The sequence below is a fragment of the Erithacus rubecula genome (assembly GCF_903797595.1).
Source record: "Erithacus rubecula genome assembly, chromosome: 9".
Taxonomy (NCBI): Eukaryota; Metazoa; Chordata; class Aves; order Passeriformes; family Muscicapidae; genus Erithacus; species Erithacus rubecula.
This window is the reverse complement of record NC_136660.1, coordinates 10,519,997-10,536,467: the sequence shown is the minus strand read 5'-3', so window position 1 is coordinate 10,536,467 and position 16,471 is coordinate 10,519,997. Positions and strand designations below refer to the sequence as shown.

The 16,471-nt window shown below is 40.0% G+C and overlaps 2 protein-coding genes across 2 annotated transcripts; both read left to right on the top strand.

The window, feature by feature from the left end:
• Positions 1-1,603: 1,603 nt before the first annotated feature.
• LOC306804818 (pulmonary surfactant-associated protein A-like) lies at positions 1,604-4,141 on the top strand. The gene is made up of 3 exons (XM_079311902.1): positions 1,604-1,766; positions 2,797-2,874; positions 3,580-4,141. Exons 1-3 carry the CDS (start codon positions 1,643-1,645, stop codon positions 3,954-3,956), a joined length of 579 nt encoding a protein of 192 aa, XP_079168028.1. The 5' UTR covers positions 1,604-1,642; the 3' UTR covers positions 3,957-4,141.
• A 6,580-nt stretch (positions 4,142-10,721) lies between these two features.
• Positions 10,722-12,823, top strand: LOC306805030 (pulmonary surfactant-associated protein A-like). The gene is made up of 3 exons (XM_079312325.1): positions 10,722-10,926; positions 11,543-11,620; positions 12,283-12,823. The coding sequence occupies exons 1-3, from the start codon at positions 10,788-10,790 to the stop codon at positions 12,657-12,659; spliced, it is 594 nt and encodes a 197-aa protein (XP_079168451.1). The 5' UTR covers positions 10,722-10,787; the 3' UTR covers positions 12,660-12,823.
• Positions 12,824-16,471: the final 3,648 nt, after the last annotated feature.

Genomic DNA, 16,471 nt, shown 5'->3' with positions numbered 1-16,471 from the left:
TGAATGATCATCCCCAGGCAAAGGGTACATGTTGTAATTGCATTTCCTTATCTCAAGGATGTAAGTATTCCTAGGCAGCTAAGGTGGGTTTCTGTTTGATAACCTGCCCTCTCTGAGCCACTGGCCAGTGTTTCCAGAGGTGTCTGCTGGCCTTCAGTGAAGGGTAAAACTGCTTGAAATGCTTCAAACAAAACTCAGCAGCATCTTCAATACTGCACATGTGCTCTCAGGTGGATTTGATTTTACTTTGAAGTGCAAATTCTTGACCATACTGCTATTAGTTAAACAGATCCCATATGCTGCACATTTATGACATAATTGAATATTCATATATTCAAGGATATGTCACATCAAATTGACTTTGATGAGACATTCCCCTAGAAAAACAAGTTGCTATTAATGCAGATTAAAAATAATCTCAAAAGTCTTCTTCTGTAACAGAGTCAATATGGAAGATATAAACAATGCTTTTTCTTTTAAAAGCTAACCTCATTTAATAAATGACAGGGCTGATATTTTCATTCTGCTTGGAACATATGCTTTGAAATGTAATAACAAATAGCTCGTTATAGCTGATGAAACTTGGTGTTAATAATCTTACAGCATTCAAGCCAACCAAGTTTTTATTTTAAATTTTAAGTGGAGCTAGATTTAGAACCTAGTATGTGCAAATGCTGATTTTTTTTTTTTTAAAGATGGAAGTTTTTAAGAAAGAGCAGGTACAGGATCCTCTTTGATTTGTGCCAACAGAAAAGTGAAGTAATGGATATTAAGTTGAGTCAGCCCATCACCCATGAGGATACCCATTGTGGTATCTTGAACATTTCTTTATATCTCCTGCTACTTTAACTGAATGATGGCAACAACTGGATATTTCTATGCCATAGTATTTTATAGTCCTTCAGGTTTCACAGCTGCACAGCACACCCACTCACTCAGCTGTAAACCCACCATGTACAGTTCTAAAATGCTTTTTAGTCATGATAGCTCAGCACTAAGATTATAACTCTACTAACTGTTTTATCCATAGGAATAAATTGAGTAAGCCAATTGCCAACCAGCAAAAATACATTTTCTACAAGATTAACTGACATTTTCAGGCTTGTGGAATTTTGGTCAAAACAGGATAGGAATGTCAATTGAGCTATAAAGGTTTGCCCATGTGTAAAACAGTATCAGTTTAGTGTTGTGCTTTAACAAGCTCCCAAACATTACAGCTAGCACTGTAACAGATTTGCCTTTCAGGTTAATATCCCATGCATCATTGAGTGATTATAGTCCTTTCAGGAAACTAATGGCTTAAGTGTGATCAGTTGCCTCTGAGCCTATCATTTCTCAAGGATTAATCCAACATATAGTCACTGACAGTGAACGAGATCATTTATCTTCACTACTCAAGTTTATCAGTCTAGAAAGAGTTCTGTGTATAAACTACACAATGGTCACAAAATAAATCTGGGAGATCTCTTACACCTGAGCCATAAACTTTATTTAAACAAGGAAATAATGTAAATTTCAAGAAGGGATGATGGGGGAAGAAGTGTACAGCTGCATAAACCAATGTAAAACAATTTCTTACAGAATCATTACCTGACAAATGTGTGGCTTTTTTTTTTTTTTTTTCCAGCTGGCCTGAGAAATCATGCTGTCTTACTCATCCTACATCCTCATAGGACTGGCAGCTTTGTCAGTGACTTGCCATGCAGAAAATAACTATCCAGGAATTTTTGGGGTACCTGGTATCCCTGGAGGAGGTGGTCTGAGAGGTAAGCAAACCTGCCTCTGTTGCAAGAGATCCATGTCACAAGGCTGCATGACTAGAAACAGATAAACCAGGACATGTTCTCTCAAAGAAGCAGATATGTTAAGCACAGGAAGGAAAAGAGAATGGAGGAAATGGGGAATTTAATTTTTTTTCTAAAAAACAGGTCTCCTCTCTCTTCTGAGGGAAGAGGTGAATTGAACAGCCTAGCATATAAATATTATGCTTATATCTTCAGAAATGCCTTATCCAGGTCTGCTGAGAAGGCTAAAGCACTATCAGAATTATTCCCAGACTCCCTGTATTGGGTCAAATGTGGGTTTAATGGACTGTGAAGTGCAGTAGGAGTTGCAATGTTGCAGCTTGGGGATGCAGCAACCTTCTGTGCTCTACCTTGCTGCTTGTTTCAGTTGTGAATAGTGGGTTATGATCATGGGAGTGTGTTAGTGACTTCATTCTACATGTAGGACCTCTGTCACCTGTGGAAGGTGAAAAAGAAAGAAGAATCTACCTCTACAGTGGGTTCCCATCTTTAGCAAGCAGTGCTGGATGTATTTCACACTATCCAGAAACCTTCCACTACCACTGCTTATGGCTCCCATCAGAGAAAGATAAACACAAAGCATACTACCTGCACTTTTAAAAGAAAATCACATGGTGCCATAGAAACTGTTTCCTCTTCAAAGTATCCCTCGTGCCTGTTCACTATGAATTACTAGAATGAAACCAATTCTTTTTAGCAAAGCCAATTTCACAGCTAGAGCTGACAAAAGGCTTCAACCTCTAAAGCTTCAGTTTCTTTTCTGCAGAGGAGAATTATCAGCATTTCAGAGTGCTGGGTGTTTTTGTTAGTTTTCTTTAATATAGACCAACAGCAATTTGAAAAAAAATACTGGGAAATTATTTATTTTACACTTGCTGATGTTAAATACATTTGGCACCTAGTTCAGAGAAATAACTGGTTCTGTCCAGGGAACTGTTCCTAGCAGCACAGCTGGTTTTGCTTGGTTGTATAACTTCTGTTATCTGCTTAGGTCCTCCTGATTTTCTGGCTGCCCAACTCTACAATGCTGTATCAAATTTGCAACATGGACTTCTCCAACTTGAGGCTGGTAAGTCTTCCCCTTGTCACTTTTTCAGCTCACAACCAATTTGAAGTGCAATAGGCAAAGTTAATTACAGAATCATGACTTGCAGGAAAGAAAATGCTTTTGGAAAGGGTGCTACATCCCAAAACTCCATTTTCTCATTCAAAGCAGGGGAAGTCAGGATTCTTGTTTCTCTGGAGAGAAGCAGATTCCTCTTGGCAACCATAATGCACATTTATTCAAATTGGGTTTCTTTTTAACAATATTGCAACTGCCTGATGTTGCACTTTTCACATGGATTCATGGAAACTCAGTCGTGTATCACTTTTATCTATCAGCAACTAGATTGTTAAAGGTGGTTAATTGTTTTGTACTGGAAAGAGATTCACAAAACAGACATAATATCTCTGTTTCCCTTGCTCACATCTGAAGCACACTGATCTTTAGAAAGTACACAAAATACAACAGGGCTTGTATTTAGCAGATGATGTTGGGACATAATTGTCTTGGAGACAAGGACTGGTGGTTGTCACAAGCAGTTAAATATATTTAGTGAACAGTTAGTGAATGGGTAAAATCAAAGATTTGTATTCCTCTTCATTCTTTGCTCCCAGTTTTTCCCTCTGTTCCTCTTTATACTTTTAGTTTTCTCTTCATCTCTTGATTTCTCTTTATTTGCTTTTACATCAGTAAAACTATAGAAAATTTAAAAAGCTTTTCATGTTTCAGCGCTCACTTTGAACGGGCAAATAAGAAAAGTAGGACAGAAAATATTTGCCAGCAATGGGAAGAGAGCTGACTTTGCAACTTCACTACGAACCTGTGAACAGTTTGGAGGAACTCTTGCAACTCCCAAGAATGAGGCGGAGAATAAAGCAATTATGGACATTGTGAAGCAGTATAACCAATATGCTTACTTGGGCATTAGAGAGGGGGAGACTCCAGGACAGTTTAAGTATATAAATGGCATGCCTCTAGATTACAGCAACTGGCACCAGAATAAGCCTGATGGCAAAGGGAAAGAGAAATGTGTGGAGATGTACACTGATGGCACCTGGAATGACAGGAGCTGCAACGTGAATCGTCTCACAATCTGCGAATTTTAAAGAATGGCCTTTCAGCCACTCAGAGCATGGAGATAGTGAACTAGCTGTGTTTTCAGGCTGATTAAATTAATGCAGTTCCTCTGTATCCTAAAATATAAAATTAAACATATTGTGATTTTTTTTTAGCTTTAGGAAAATGCCAAATGTACTAGGTGATTAACATGATTAAAATGTGACCGAACTGATGTGCCTGACGTGTTTCTGTCTTTTGGGAATGCCTCAGAATTCTTTTCTCATGGCAGACTATCTTTGTATCTTTGTGAAGATCAGATGAAAATTTCAAGGTTTGGTTTAGGATATGGGAAATTCTAAAGCTAAAATTGCCCACGGTGACATAGTTGGAAGCATTTTGAAGTACTTAATAGTCTCTGCCTCAAAAGAGATGCACAGAGGTTGACTTCACTGGAGCAATTATGGTTTCAGGGTTTGGTCATCACTTTCAATCACAGAGCCTGTGCTGTGTCACATTGAACCACTCGCTGATTCATCAGCACCCACTTTTTATTTCATGAAATATCAATTAATTTTTGTAGTTTCAGAAGCTACTCTCTATAAAACACAAAGATAAAATTGCACTCAGGTCAAGTAGACAGAGTGTGTAAAATGCTAAAGGTTACATTTTGTTGCTAAAACAGCTCATTCCCTCAGAAAACCAAGAGATTGCAGTGTTAGAAGGTCATGTGTCTTTTCCCAAAACACTTAGCAAAGCAGATAATATTTTGGGAAGGCAGCTAAGAGTGGAAGTTCAATCAGTTCAAACACAAACATCTCTGCTGATGTTACACCAAGCACCAACAGACTTCAAATCTGATAGGACCAAGAAGCACCTTTTCACAAAATATTTTCATTGCTGCTCCTTTTGGGCAGCTGGTGAGCAGGATCAGCTGAGCAGAGTATCAGGAGCAGCAAATTCTGATATTCTTACCTTGCAGTGAGGAAGTCCTGGGCTCATCCTTTGTCATTTACACACTACCTGAGGGGGCAAAGAAAAGAAAGCACCACGTTTAAAGTTCATGCATTAAACACAATCTGCTCCCCCACATTTGGCTCTGTGAGGAAGCCCCTGGGAAACTGGACTTGTGTCTTGGGTTGCAGTACTGGGTGTGGCCAGCAATGTGTATTCTGTCACCAAGTGTTGAAGCCGGGTGGGGCAGTGACCCTTATCTCCATGGCACATACCATCTGCTAATGGGCCATCTTTAAACCAGCTGGGGCAATCATCTTTATCTTTTCCACAACCCATCCTCCCTCCAGGAAGATACCAACTGCTGCTGGCCTATTGAGTCCCACTGCATGACTGATAAAATTACATCATCCCACTGGGAGATGCTCCACCCAAGGGGAGGAGCCAAGCCTTTCTTATCTAGAAAAAAAAAAGGAGATTTTGGAACACCAAGGCAGCCTTTTCCCTCTGGATTCCAGAGGAAAACTGGATTTTTCCACATCATTTCTGGACCTTCAGAGGAAAACTGCACCTTCTCCAGGAGCACTGCTCCAGCTGAACCACATCTGCCACTGCAGGAGGATGCAGCCACTATTTAATGGGACTGTTCCCAACACCCTGGCTGACTGACGGGTTGTCAGGTTGTATTCTGACTCTGTCAGTGTTTTGGGATTGTTCTTTGTAATACTGCATTTCTATTTTAATTTTCCTGGTAAAGAACTGCTATTCCTAATTCCCATATCTTTGCCTGAGAGCCCCTTAATTTCAAAATTATAATAATTTGAAGGGAGGGTCTTTACATTCTCCATTTCAAGAAAAAGGTCCTGCCTTTATTGGCAGACACCTGTCTTTCAAACTAAGACAACTTTACTTTCAGTAATGATGTTCCCAAGGAACATGAGGAAGAGAGGTAGGATCTATTCCCATTCATTTCAAGCCCTGCCAAATTTTTGGCAAGGCATGATTAATTTCCAAGCTGCATGCAGCACTCCAATGGATACAGGAGCAGACAAGGGTTCTGAAATTATAAAAATACACCCAGGACAATACGGGATGGATTTCAAAATGTGAACCTGCTTCCCAAAGGAGCTTGTTTGAGACCTATGACCATGGTACCACCTCAGCCAAAAGTTTCAAATGGGAAGGGACTGGAGCCATGACAGCAACCCTAATTCTATGGTTAGATTGAGAAAAAAGTAAGGTTAAAATTATACCTTTTAATTGTCCTGGCTTTAGATCTGACCAGCTACACTAAATCTGCTAGAAAGGCTTGAAGGCTTACTTAAAACTACCTCTAAATATCAGTATTTTAGTCAGCAAACCTCATTAGCAATTTTTGAGTCTAACTAGGCAGTTTCTTTGTTAGAGCAAAGTGTTGACTTGTCACAAAAAGTCACCAAAGCCTCTCCACAAAAAATCGCTACCAAGATCATCTGAACTCTCTGAACTCTGAATCTCTCTGAACTGAAAAAGCATATTCATTTACACATGTCTCCAACTTGTTCTGGGGTATCCTTTACCTTGAGTTAATGAAAAATTTATTTCTGTTGGAGTTTGCAAAAGAACTGTAAAGATCACTTGTCAAGACCCTTAATGTGTAAAATCTTACAAATATTTTAACACAAAATAACATCTATATATAAACAGATTTGGATTTCAAGATACCGGGTTTTTCATCTGGTTAAGAAAAATAAGATTTTTATTTTCCAGTCACAAGCTAGTATTTATTACATCAATAAGAAAAGTATCTAGTCTAGGTCAATTTCTTCTACTTTATTATTTTTTATTTTTATTTATTTATTGTCTATTATTATTGAAAAAAGGAGAAAACTTGAATCATACATGCTGCTGAAAAATAAAAGCTCCTCAGATCTGGTCAGAGAGCTGCTGGGCAGTTCTCTCTTTCCCCTTTATGGTTCACACTTGATCTGTAATGTTGCTTGATTGTTCTTTGCAGTTCCACAGAGGAAAAGTATCCAGAAATTGCTATTTTTTATTTTGGTGTGGCTTTTTTTGGGTGTGTTGTTGATAACCCTATCAATTTATACCTTTAAAAGCTATTTGAAACATCAGCATTTCAGTCTATTTTTTGTGAAAGATCTGAATTCTCCTTTTCTGTATTTTTTTTTAATGGACAGAGAGGTAAGGCACATGAAGAAACAAAATAAATTTTTTTTGTGTTCTGCTATGGTAATATAAATAATTTTGATAAAATCTTTCCTTAAAAGTGCAATGAACAACAACAATTCTCGATGTACAGTGACCAGACCAGGAAAAATCCTGGAAACCAGACCAGGAAAATTCTTCTTTTATAATGATTTGCTACAGAAGTGCAACATAAAGATAAAATGCTTAAATCAGAAAATTTGCTATAGAAGCTGTTTTTAAGAATTAAGATCCTAGTACAAGTAAAAAGATGGCAAAAATTCCAACCCTTTTGAAGCAAGTGGGTCCTGTCTCACATAAGAGAAATTGAATGTAGCTATGGTTTAACAGTAAGACTTTGCCATAAAAATTATGGATATTTATTTCAGAGAGAGTTGTCTCTGGTCTAGAGTGCTATCCTCTTTCAGAGTGGTGTAATTCAATTAGTTGTTTCAGCTTAGAAGTACTATTATCAATTTTTGGCACTCAAAAATCTCACACCAGCCCCCATCAACCCCTGCCACAGGTGAAGAAATTCCCGATCAATCCCAGCAAACACAAAGTTTCCTGTGCCCCATTGATTTTTGTAGAAACTTGATTAAAAACCACCGTGATTCATGGTTCTTGAGAAAACCAAGTTCAACTTAGCCTTTTGTGACCCTAATTGGCAGGGTGTGACAGAGCTGGCAGGGCCACCTTATCTTGTACAAACTGTGAGCTGAACCTCGGAGCGTCGGGTGCAAGGGACATTTCATTATGGGAAGTTGAAGCGTTCTTTTATAAAATTCTATTAGCCCATAGTTACACAAACATAGCTGATTTCAAAACACAATAGATACAGGATTCTTGGAAATTACAGTAGCACCTTAAAGAGTGGTAAGAGGGCTTGGAGGTGTTTCTGAAGTCCCTGTTAGGAACCCGGGGTTCGGCAGAATTTGCCTCAAGGGTTATGACCCAGGTGTGATGCCAAGTGAAACCTGGAATGGAGCTTCCACCCATCCCTGCCCTTGTGGCTCAGGAGCTGAACAACACTGCAGGGCAAGGGTGCCTTAACCCTTGGGGAGGCTGTGGCAATGGGATTATTTAGCTATGAAAGATAGGAGATACTGTCTTGATTCTCTTTGCTATACAGCTTCTGTGCTTCTCCCCAGCTGAGCTGCACCAAGTGTGATGTACCAGGGACATCCAGAAACCTTGGGGAAAGATGGCAGTGGCATTCATGTGCACAGATCACAGGCAAAATGAAGAATTTCTGCTCTAAAATGCTGTTCATGATTTAATTTTAAAGAATGCCTGTTGAGTCTCCCAAGTGTCTATATCTTGCTGAATGGCTTTTAGTGCTCAGCAGGAATAGCCTCAACCCTCCTGTGAGAAATGGGACCTTGTGTCTTCCCATGCTCTGTGCTCTCCCTGCTATTCCCAGGCATAAGAGTTGCTGGAGACAATCTGACAATTATTTGGAAGAGAAAAGGAAATGCAGAAAACACAGGACCAGGTTGAAACAGGGTAGAGTGGGAACAACAGCAGAATAGAACAGAGTCAACTTAAACAGAAGATATTGATGGGGTTGAGGGCATTTAAATACAAACAGAGAATAAGAAAAGAATTTTTAAGGTTATCTGTGAGTAGCATTATGGAAGAAAAAAAACACTTTCAGAAGACTAAGTATACCAAGGAAAGGCTAAGACAGGCTCATGGAAGGAGCACACAGCCACTCAACTGTTCAACTCTGTCTGTATTTCTCAGAGCAGCTGAAAAAGCAGCATTGACCAACCTTAGTCCTTAGCAGGTTTTGCTTTTGCCTACATAAACTGCACAACACAACCTACTCAGAATATCTGACATTTGCTTCACTGCCACTGAAACCACAAAACCTCTTACTGATTGATGTGGAAAAGTTACTTCAATATTCAAAAATAGTTTGTTCTTTATCAGATCTGTGTCCTTGAATCTTGCTAGACCTCTGTGATATGTGGTTCAAGAAAAGATCAGAAAATAGTTTACAAGCTACAGTAATTATATAAAATATTCTATTAGGCAATCATAAACAAGCATATTAGAAATTAAGGTGCATTTAAATATCTATTTAACTTGCATCATCTTATTAATATGCTGGTGAAAATCAAGACAAGAAAATTTTATAGTTTATCAAATCTACATCAGTTTTTCCTCAGGAGTCTATCACTAGAAACCTTTTGTTCCCCTCCTGGTTTCCCAGGCCCAGAGTCAGCCTGTGAAACCCAGAGCTGCAGGCCAATCCTCCTCCTCTTCTGCACTTGCCTAACTTGTGGTTTCTTCCAGGTGCAGTTGAATGTTCAAGTTGTTCTCACCATGGATGCAAAGGGTCTGCCAGTGACCTTTTCTAGGGCTCATCCAGAACCCAGGTATGGGCTTGGCTCATGTCCTCTGTTTGATTTTGGTGGGGCTTTTTTCCCAAAAATCACAATTAAGAAACTTCTGCCAGAAGAATGTTGAAAGCATTACATCAAACACTCAAAAACTAAGAAAATTGAAATTTGACAAGAAACTTGAAACAAAGGTTACTCTTGCAAATTCAAAAACAGCCCACTTCTGTCAAGGTGCACACAGCTGGGTACTGCCTATTTATTTTTCACAGGACTGGTGCACTTGAGGGCACTCAATAAACAATGCAACAGGTCACTATCACTGGTGAGATCCCAATCTGTAACAAAAATGATGGTGGTGTTCCTGGTGCATATTATATTTCAGGTGAACTTGTTATGCCTTATCTTCTGTGATGTTTGCACAGCCACTCTGTGGCAACATCAGGTATTTCAAATATGAATTGAGAAATTTGTCCTTTTCCAGGGTTGGAGTTTTAAAACTTGTGAAATTGTTTCTACAAGAAAAAAGTACCTTCAAATACTTTCTTCATGCTTTAAGTATGTGTACCTCTTGAAAAAAACAATCCCCATATAACTGAAGTTAAAGTTCATTAGATTTCCATTTATATGCAAATCCATATCACATGATCTATTCTTTGTGCTTTCTGTAGGTAAGAAGATGAATCTCGAGTTGCATGCCCTATAAATTGGACCGTTTAATGAGTCTTTCTTAATTCACACTGGAGCTGCTAGGTAAGTTGAACATCTTTAGATAGGTTTCTGCTTAAACTATGTTGAATCTGTTAAACTGTGCCACAAAACTTTCCAATTTCAATGTGTGTTTTATTTTTATTAACGATTTCACCTCTTTTTATAGACCATGTCACCTCAGGCGAAGAGATGCTAAAAAATGGATACTGCAATGGAAGAAAATGTATTAGCAATTGTTTTGCTCTTAAACCAATTGAAAAAGACAGCATTGTCTTAAACATTCTCTTGCTAAAGCATCCATGTGTCTATTGTTCTCCTGTAAAATGAAACTGTAACTTTTTCCATGGGGATATAATGATATCTGATGTGCAGAAAAGAGCTTTGAAGGGATGTTTTGGGTTTTTGCTGTGTTGACTTTTGCAAACTTAGCAGACTGTCTTTTGGAAAAATATTCTAACTGTCTGAAATACAATTAAAAAGATAACTTTTAACAAATTTAAGTAATTAAAAATTATTTTTAACAAATTAAAAGATAAATTTGCAACTATGTAAATGACATTCATGTCACTGTATGAAAAGCATAATATATTTAAGACTTCACACCCAGAAAAATTCTAAAACATTTTTTTTTTTTTAATGCAGGACTCTACTGGACAGCAAAGCAGTCTGGTTTACCTTTAGCTTTAAATGATGCTGCCTCCACAGCTGCACAAAATCTTAGCAGTAGCTTTTTTCCTTCTCCCATGCTGTGCTCAAGGTAAACCTGCAGGATTTTTTCCTTTCAAGCCTTTTTTTGGAGGTGGGAGTGTTGAACCAGAAATACCAGGTACATTAAATTATCTCCATTTTTATCTGTTGTGCTCTATGCTTTGTAAATTCAGTGCTATTTATCATAATCTGATTTGTGATCTACTTGAAATAAAATAATCAGGACTTTACTAATTCCTTATATGAAGTAAGAAGCTTAAATCTCTGTTTAATGGAGCAGTGTTTCAATTCACAGGGAAAAGTTTAGAATTTTTCATAGCACAAGAAACTTGTTGCTGAGTCCTAGGTTGGAGCTGTAACAAATGTTTGAGAAGCCTGAAAGATTCTGTTGAGGATTCAGTTCCTAGAAACAGTTAAAAATCAACTAAACCTACTGCACTAGTGTCAGTGTTTTGCCTGGACCCAATAACCTAGAGAGAAAACTAACTCAGTTTGCCAGTTCCAGTTTTCCATAAACATCCCTGCTCTTCAGGTGACTTCCAGGATCTTATCCCCTATCCTTACAACGATTCATGTGTGAAGATATCACCTGTTTAAAACACAGCAGTAAACTAAAACTTGTCAAACAAACTTTTTAAAATGTTCATATTAATTTAATATGATGAGCTCTGCTTTATCTGAAGTACAAGGTGGAACTGTAATGCAAAGTGTATAACAGCTGGTTTTGTTGACAGATCCCACACCACTGCCTGCCAGTGAATATGGGGATGTTATCCATCAGCTGGAACATCGGATTTCCAGACTGGAAGCAGGTATTTTATCTGCCTCTACTTGCTGCTGCTGGGTTAGGGGGGATAGACCAAAGGCAGAATTTTCTGCAGTCTTATTGCAGTCCTTTTATATCTTCTCCACTGGTCTACCATTGAATGAAAACTTTCAAATGGGGGAGGTGGGAATTAGAATTTCATAACTAGTGGGAGACAGCTGGGTAACAACTCTGAGTGCAAGGAAGGCAGGAATGTGCCAGATTAAAATCCCTGCCCACACAGAGCTGCTCCATGAACACCTTGTGCTCCCAACAGACACACAGAACACTAAAAACACACTAAGACAATCACAACCAGATCAAATCTGAGATCCCACTCACTCAAGAATGTTGGTGTGCTGCAAACCACCTGAGTCTTATAGAAAGTCTCAAAGAAAATCATGTGCTTTTTTAAAAAATAGAATTCCTCATTTCCTTCCCTTCTACTCAACTTCTTATGTGATTCTCCTGTTTCATCATCTGTGTATGTATATTTCTTCCCTTTCTCCCCCTCCTCATTTTGAAATTTTGATTTCAAGTTTTCCTTTCCTTTACCTTTTCCTGGGTTTAATCTAGAGTTATGGATCAAAATAGCAGGAGTTAGAATTGACAGCAAGGGGAGCACAAAACAGTGCTCAAATGTTTAACAGCTTCTCCCTCCTCTTGCAGTCCTTCGCTTGAACAATATGATAACAGAGTCTGGAGGAAAAATATTTGCTAGCAATGGGAAAAGTGCTGATTTTGATGCTACAGTGGAGAAATGCAAAGAGGCTGGAGGCTCTATTGCCACTCCAAGGAATCCTGGGGAGAATGATGCCATTCTGTACTTTGTGAAATATTTTAACACCTACGCCTACCTGGGGATAAAACAATCCCTTATTCCAGGCATATTCCAGCAAGTGAATGGTGCTCAGCTGAGCTATACTAACTGGTATCCAAATGAGCCTTCTGGCAAAGGGGAGGAGGAATGTGTGGAGATGTACACTGATGGCACTTGGAATGACAAAAGGTGTAACAAGAATCACCTTATTGTCTGCCAGTTCTAGGTTTCCCTTGCTGCTCTCTGGAATGTGCTTCCCTGTCACTTGTCTCTTCATTTGTAACTAGTGAATTTAGATAATGCAGCATGAGAAAATGGAATTCACTCTTTCCCAATCTGACTTGTGTTTTAAACAAATGCCAGCCATAAAGAGGAAACTGTATAATGAAAGCATGGTCATTTTGTCTGTTTGATGGGTTCCTACTGCTGTTAGCCTGCTGATTTATTACAAGACCAAACTTTAGAGTTCTTGGCCACAAATCTAAAGTGACTTGCACCCACAAAAGCTTCCTTTACCCGTGAACCTCTATTTTGTGTGTATCATGATCCCTTTCTGTAAGTTTTCCTCACCAAAACTCCCTGTACAGACACTCTGCTGTTGCTCAGCCCCTGTTGCTTTGGCCACCCTCACCCCCAACATGTTCCCTGAAGGAAGACATAATTAGTGCTGCTGCCACCCCCTCACATTTCCCACTGGAAAACTTCACTCAGCAGGTCTTTAACCTTCATACACCTCCAAAGTGGTGACCAGAAGCCACTTGTTCAGCAATTCTTAATCCCTTTCCTGCTCAAAGATGAAGGAGCACAAGAAGACCAAGGTCCCCTGTCACATAGGATGTGTGTTGAAAAAACACACAGGAGCCAACAGGAAAATTAGTGGGCATGTGTGGTTTAGGGAATATCAGCAGTGCCATGACAAGGCCAATATTTTAAGGCTATATTGTCATGAGATTCAGATATAATTAATTTTGGGCACCACAGATGTGCTTGTCAGACCCTCACTGGGATTCCCACAGGGTTGGCAGATGCCAAGTGACTCAGCATCCATTGCTGCTCAGTCTCCACTATCCAGATTTAGATATAGGATTAAGGGAAATCTCTCAGCTTTCTTGCTTGTCTGTTCACCTACTGAAGGTGAGAATTCCCCAAGTTTAGACTCATAGTTGTGCAGTACAGCTGCACACTCAAATGTCTGATTTGGATTTTTCCTTTCTCCAGGGCAGTTGACTTCAACACAGCTTAGGCAATGAAGGCTCTGCATCAGCTCCATGGTGCAGAGGCTGGCTGAGCATCTGGGGATGCCTCCATACAGCCAAAAGCCTGACTATCAGTCACACTCATTCACAGTGTTAGTCCCAGCTTGTTCACAGAAGCCTGAGCAAGGACAGGTCCAGCTCTAGAGGCAGATCAGCTCCCCTCACCCTCTGTGTGTCAGAGACAGAGCAGCCCCAGGGTGAAGGCAACAGGGGAGGGAAGGTGAGCTCACAGCTCCTGTGAACCTGGGGGCCAGCAGAGAGGCTGCTTGGAGCTTTGTACCTCTGCAAATCACTAATTCCAGAGCAGCAACTTGCCATGCACAGCATTCCTGCACTGGCTTAAATCCAATTACAGGATTATTTTGGGCACGTGGTCTCACACCTGCTGTGTGACAAGGAATGGGGCTCCCTGGCCTTCTTTTACCCTCTGCTTGATGTCAGGGCCTGTGAATCGTTCTTGCTGCTATTCTCTGCAAACTAAGCTGCTTGTCTTTTAGGAATTAGGAAAATTATTGCAACAAGTCTGGTGTCAAACCAAGACACCTTTCTGCTTGAACAGCCTGGTGCCTGCAGGTGGCCCACCTCCACAGGTACACTCAATTATTCACTCCAGCAGTATTCAAACCCTTCCTCACAATGCATACTAAAAAGGACCCTGTTTCCAAGAGCTATAAATTTATCCCAACGTATGCAAAGATCAACCTTTTGTGAGCGAAGTCCTGTTTATCCATGAATCTGTTTGGCATGTAAGGAGCTCTACAAGCTGTTAACAAATGTCTTGTTTCTGGACAGCACAGCCAAAATTGAAACTACTGAATTCTGTATCATGTAAGGTCCAGACAGATGCTCTCTTAACCCAGGTGAAACAGGTACACAGAGGGGAAATGAGGACTCAGGAGTCCTCATGTCACTGTTTGACTTTCAAACACTATTCTTACTCACAAACATTTTACAGCTCACCAGTATTTGCCTGCACCCATCAGCTCACCTGCCCTGTCTTCAGCCTTGCATGACTCCTGTTGTGAAATTAACTCTGCCACAAGCACAAGGAAACAGGATCACAAACATCATCTCATGTAGTAATTTTCCATTCATCCTATTCCAATAAAGTTTAAGATATTTACAGCAAACTGCCTGAGAATGAAGTTGACACACAGTCCACCACCAATAAACATTTAAAGCCACAGTAAACATTTTATTTTATACTACTAATCTCTAGGAGGTCACAGAGTTATCACAAAATTAAAGCTATTTGTAGGTGTGTGAAAGAAAGCAGCTACCTTCAGTGTTAGTGGGCTGCCAGGGAAGAGAGCAAAGGGCTGTGTTACTCCACAGCTGCAGATGCCCTGGTGGGACACTGCAGCTACCCATGGCACTGGGATGAGGACACAAAACCTCAGAGAAAATGTCTGTCACCCTGCCTGGAGCTGCCACCTTCAACAGCCCTGCTGACAGCTGGAAACATCACTTCTTTTGGCCTGAAAGGCAGATTGGTTCAGCCCTTGAGCACTGAATTTCCTAAATCTGAATGAGAGTGCACACAGTATCCTCTGATTCGTAGAAAGACAGTATTTCCCAAGGCTAGCAAGAATTTACTTCAAAAGCTCTTTACTGAAAGATTTGTGAACTTATTTTAAAAGCTTGATCGACCCTATCCTAACTTTAAATACCAGTTGTGCTTTTAAAAACTGCCAGTATTTGGCACGTATTTACTAGTACTTGTGGATATTCTGGACCACCAAGCATGCTGGCCAGCCAAACCCTGTGATATTCCATTTTCAGTCAATGGCATGCACTTTCCTACTTTCAGTTGTAGGACTAATAATAGCACCACCAGTAGGATTAAGCAAAGTTAAAAGTGTATTAATCTGAAGAGTTAGTAAGAGAACAGGATAAACAGGTTTCTTGGGAAGCAACTTAGTGAGGAATTTGATTTTAGCAAGATGAAATATTACTGTAAAATATCAAGAGAGGTGGAAGTCACTTGCCAAGTCCTACAGGGAAAAGTATTACTGATTCTGCCCTGTATAGTGGAAAACAGTAATTTCACCTACCCACACCCCTGCTAAGAATTGTTCAGAAAACTGTTTTGGACTCTATAAAATTATCCATCATGTGTAAAATTGTTCTTAACAGCTGTTATTTTCTGCAAAAATACCCTAGTTAATTTTTCTTTCTGCTTTGTGAGAAACTGAAAAACCTGTTGATGGTTGTATGGCTTTGAGGTCTAAAGGGGCATCCTTGCAATCTGAAGCTCTGTAGAGCCCTTTGGATGTCTCCATTCCAGCTCAGATAGTTCCACAGACTTCACTGCTCAGTTTTTGATCCAGGCTGCAGTTTGGCCTTCACATTTTGTCTTGTCAAGAGGCAAGAGCCAGATGCAGCAGTGTGTTCAGGCCACTTCTCAGGGACTGTGCAGTGCCACCTCCAGCAGCACAGAGGAGCCAGGGCTGGCTTAGCAAAGCCTCTGGAGAGGTTTTAGCAGATACTGCAGCAGCCTGGGCATAGCTGTGATTTTCCAAACGTTTAAATAAAGCTAAGCTGTTCAGCAGCAAGGGGGGTGTTGAATATACCTGGCTGGAAGAGAGAACTCCCTGGATCTGCAATAAACTTAGGGGCACCAGCCTTCATGCTCTGAAGGCTGCACGTGCTGTCCATAACAGCCAGAATGAGTCAATAACCAGGTTACTCCCTCCTGAATAAATAAGATGATTCACAAGGAAAGGTTTTCTGGTGAAAATGGGTGCTCATTTGGGGCACAGATGGCAGTGTCCCAGAGCAG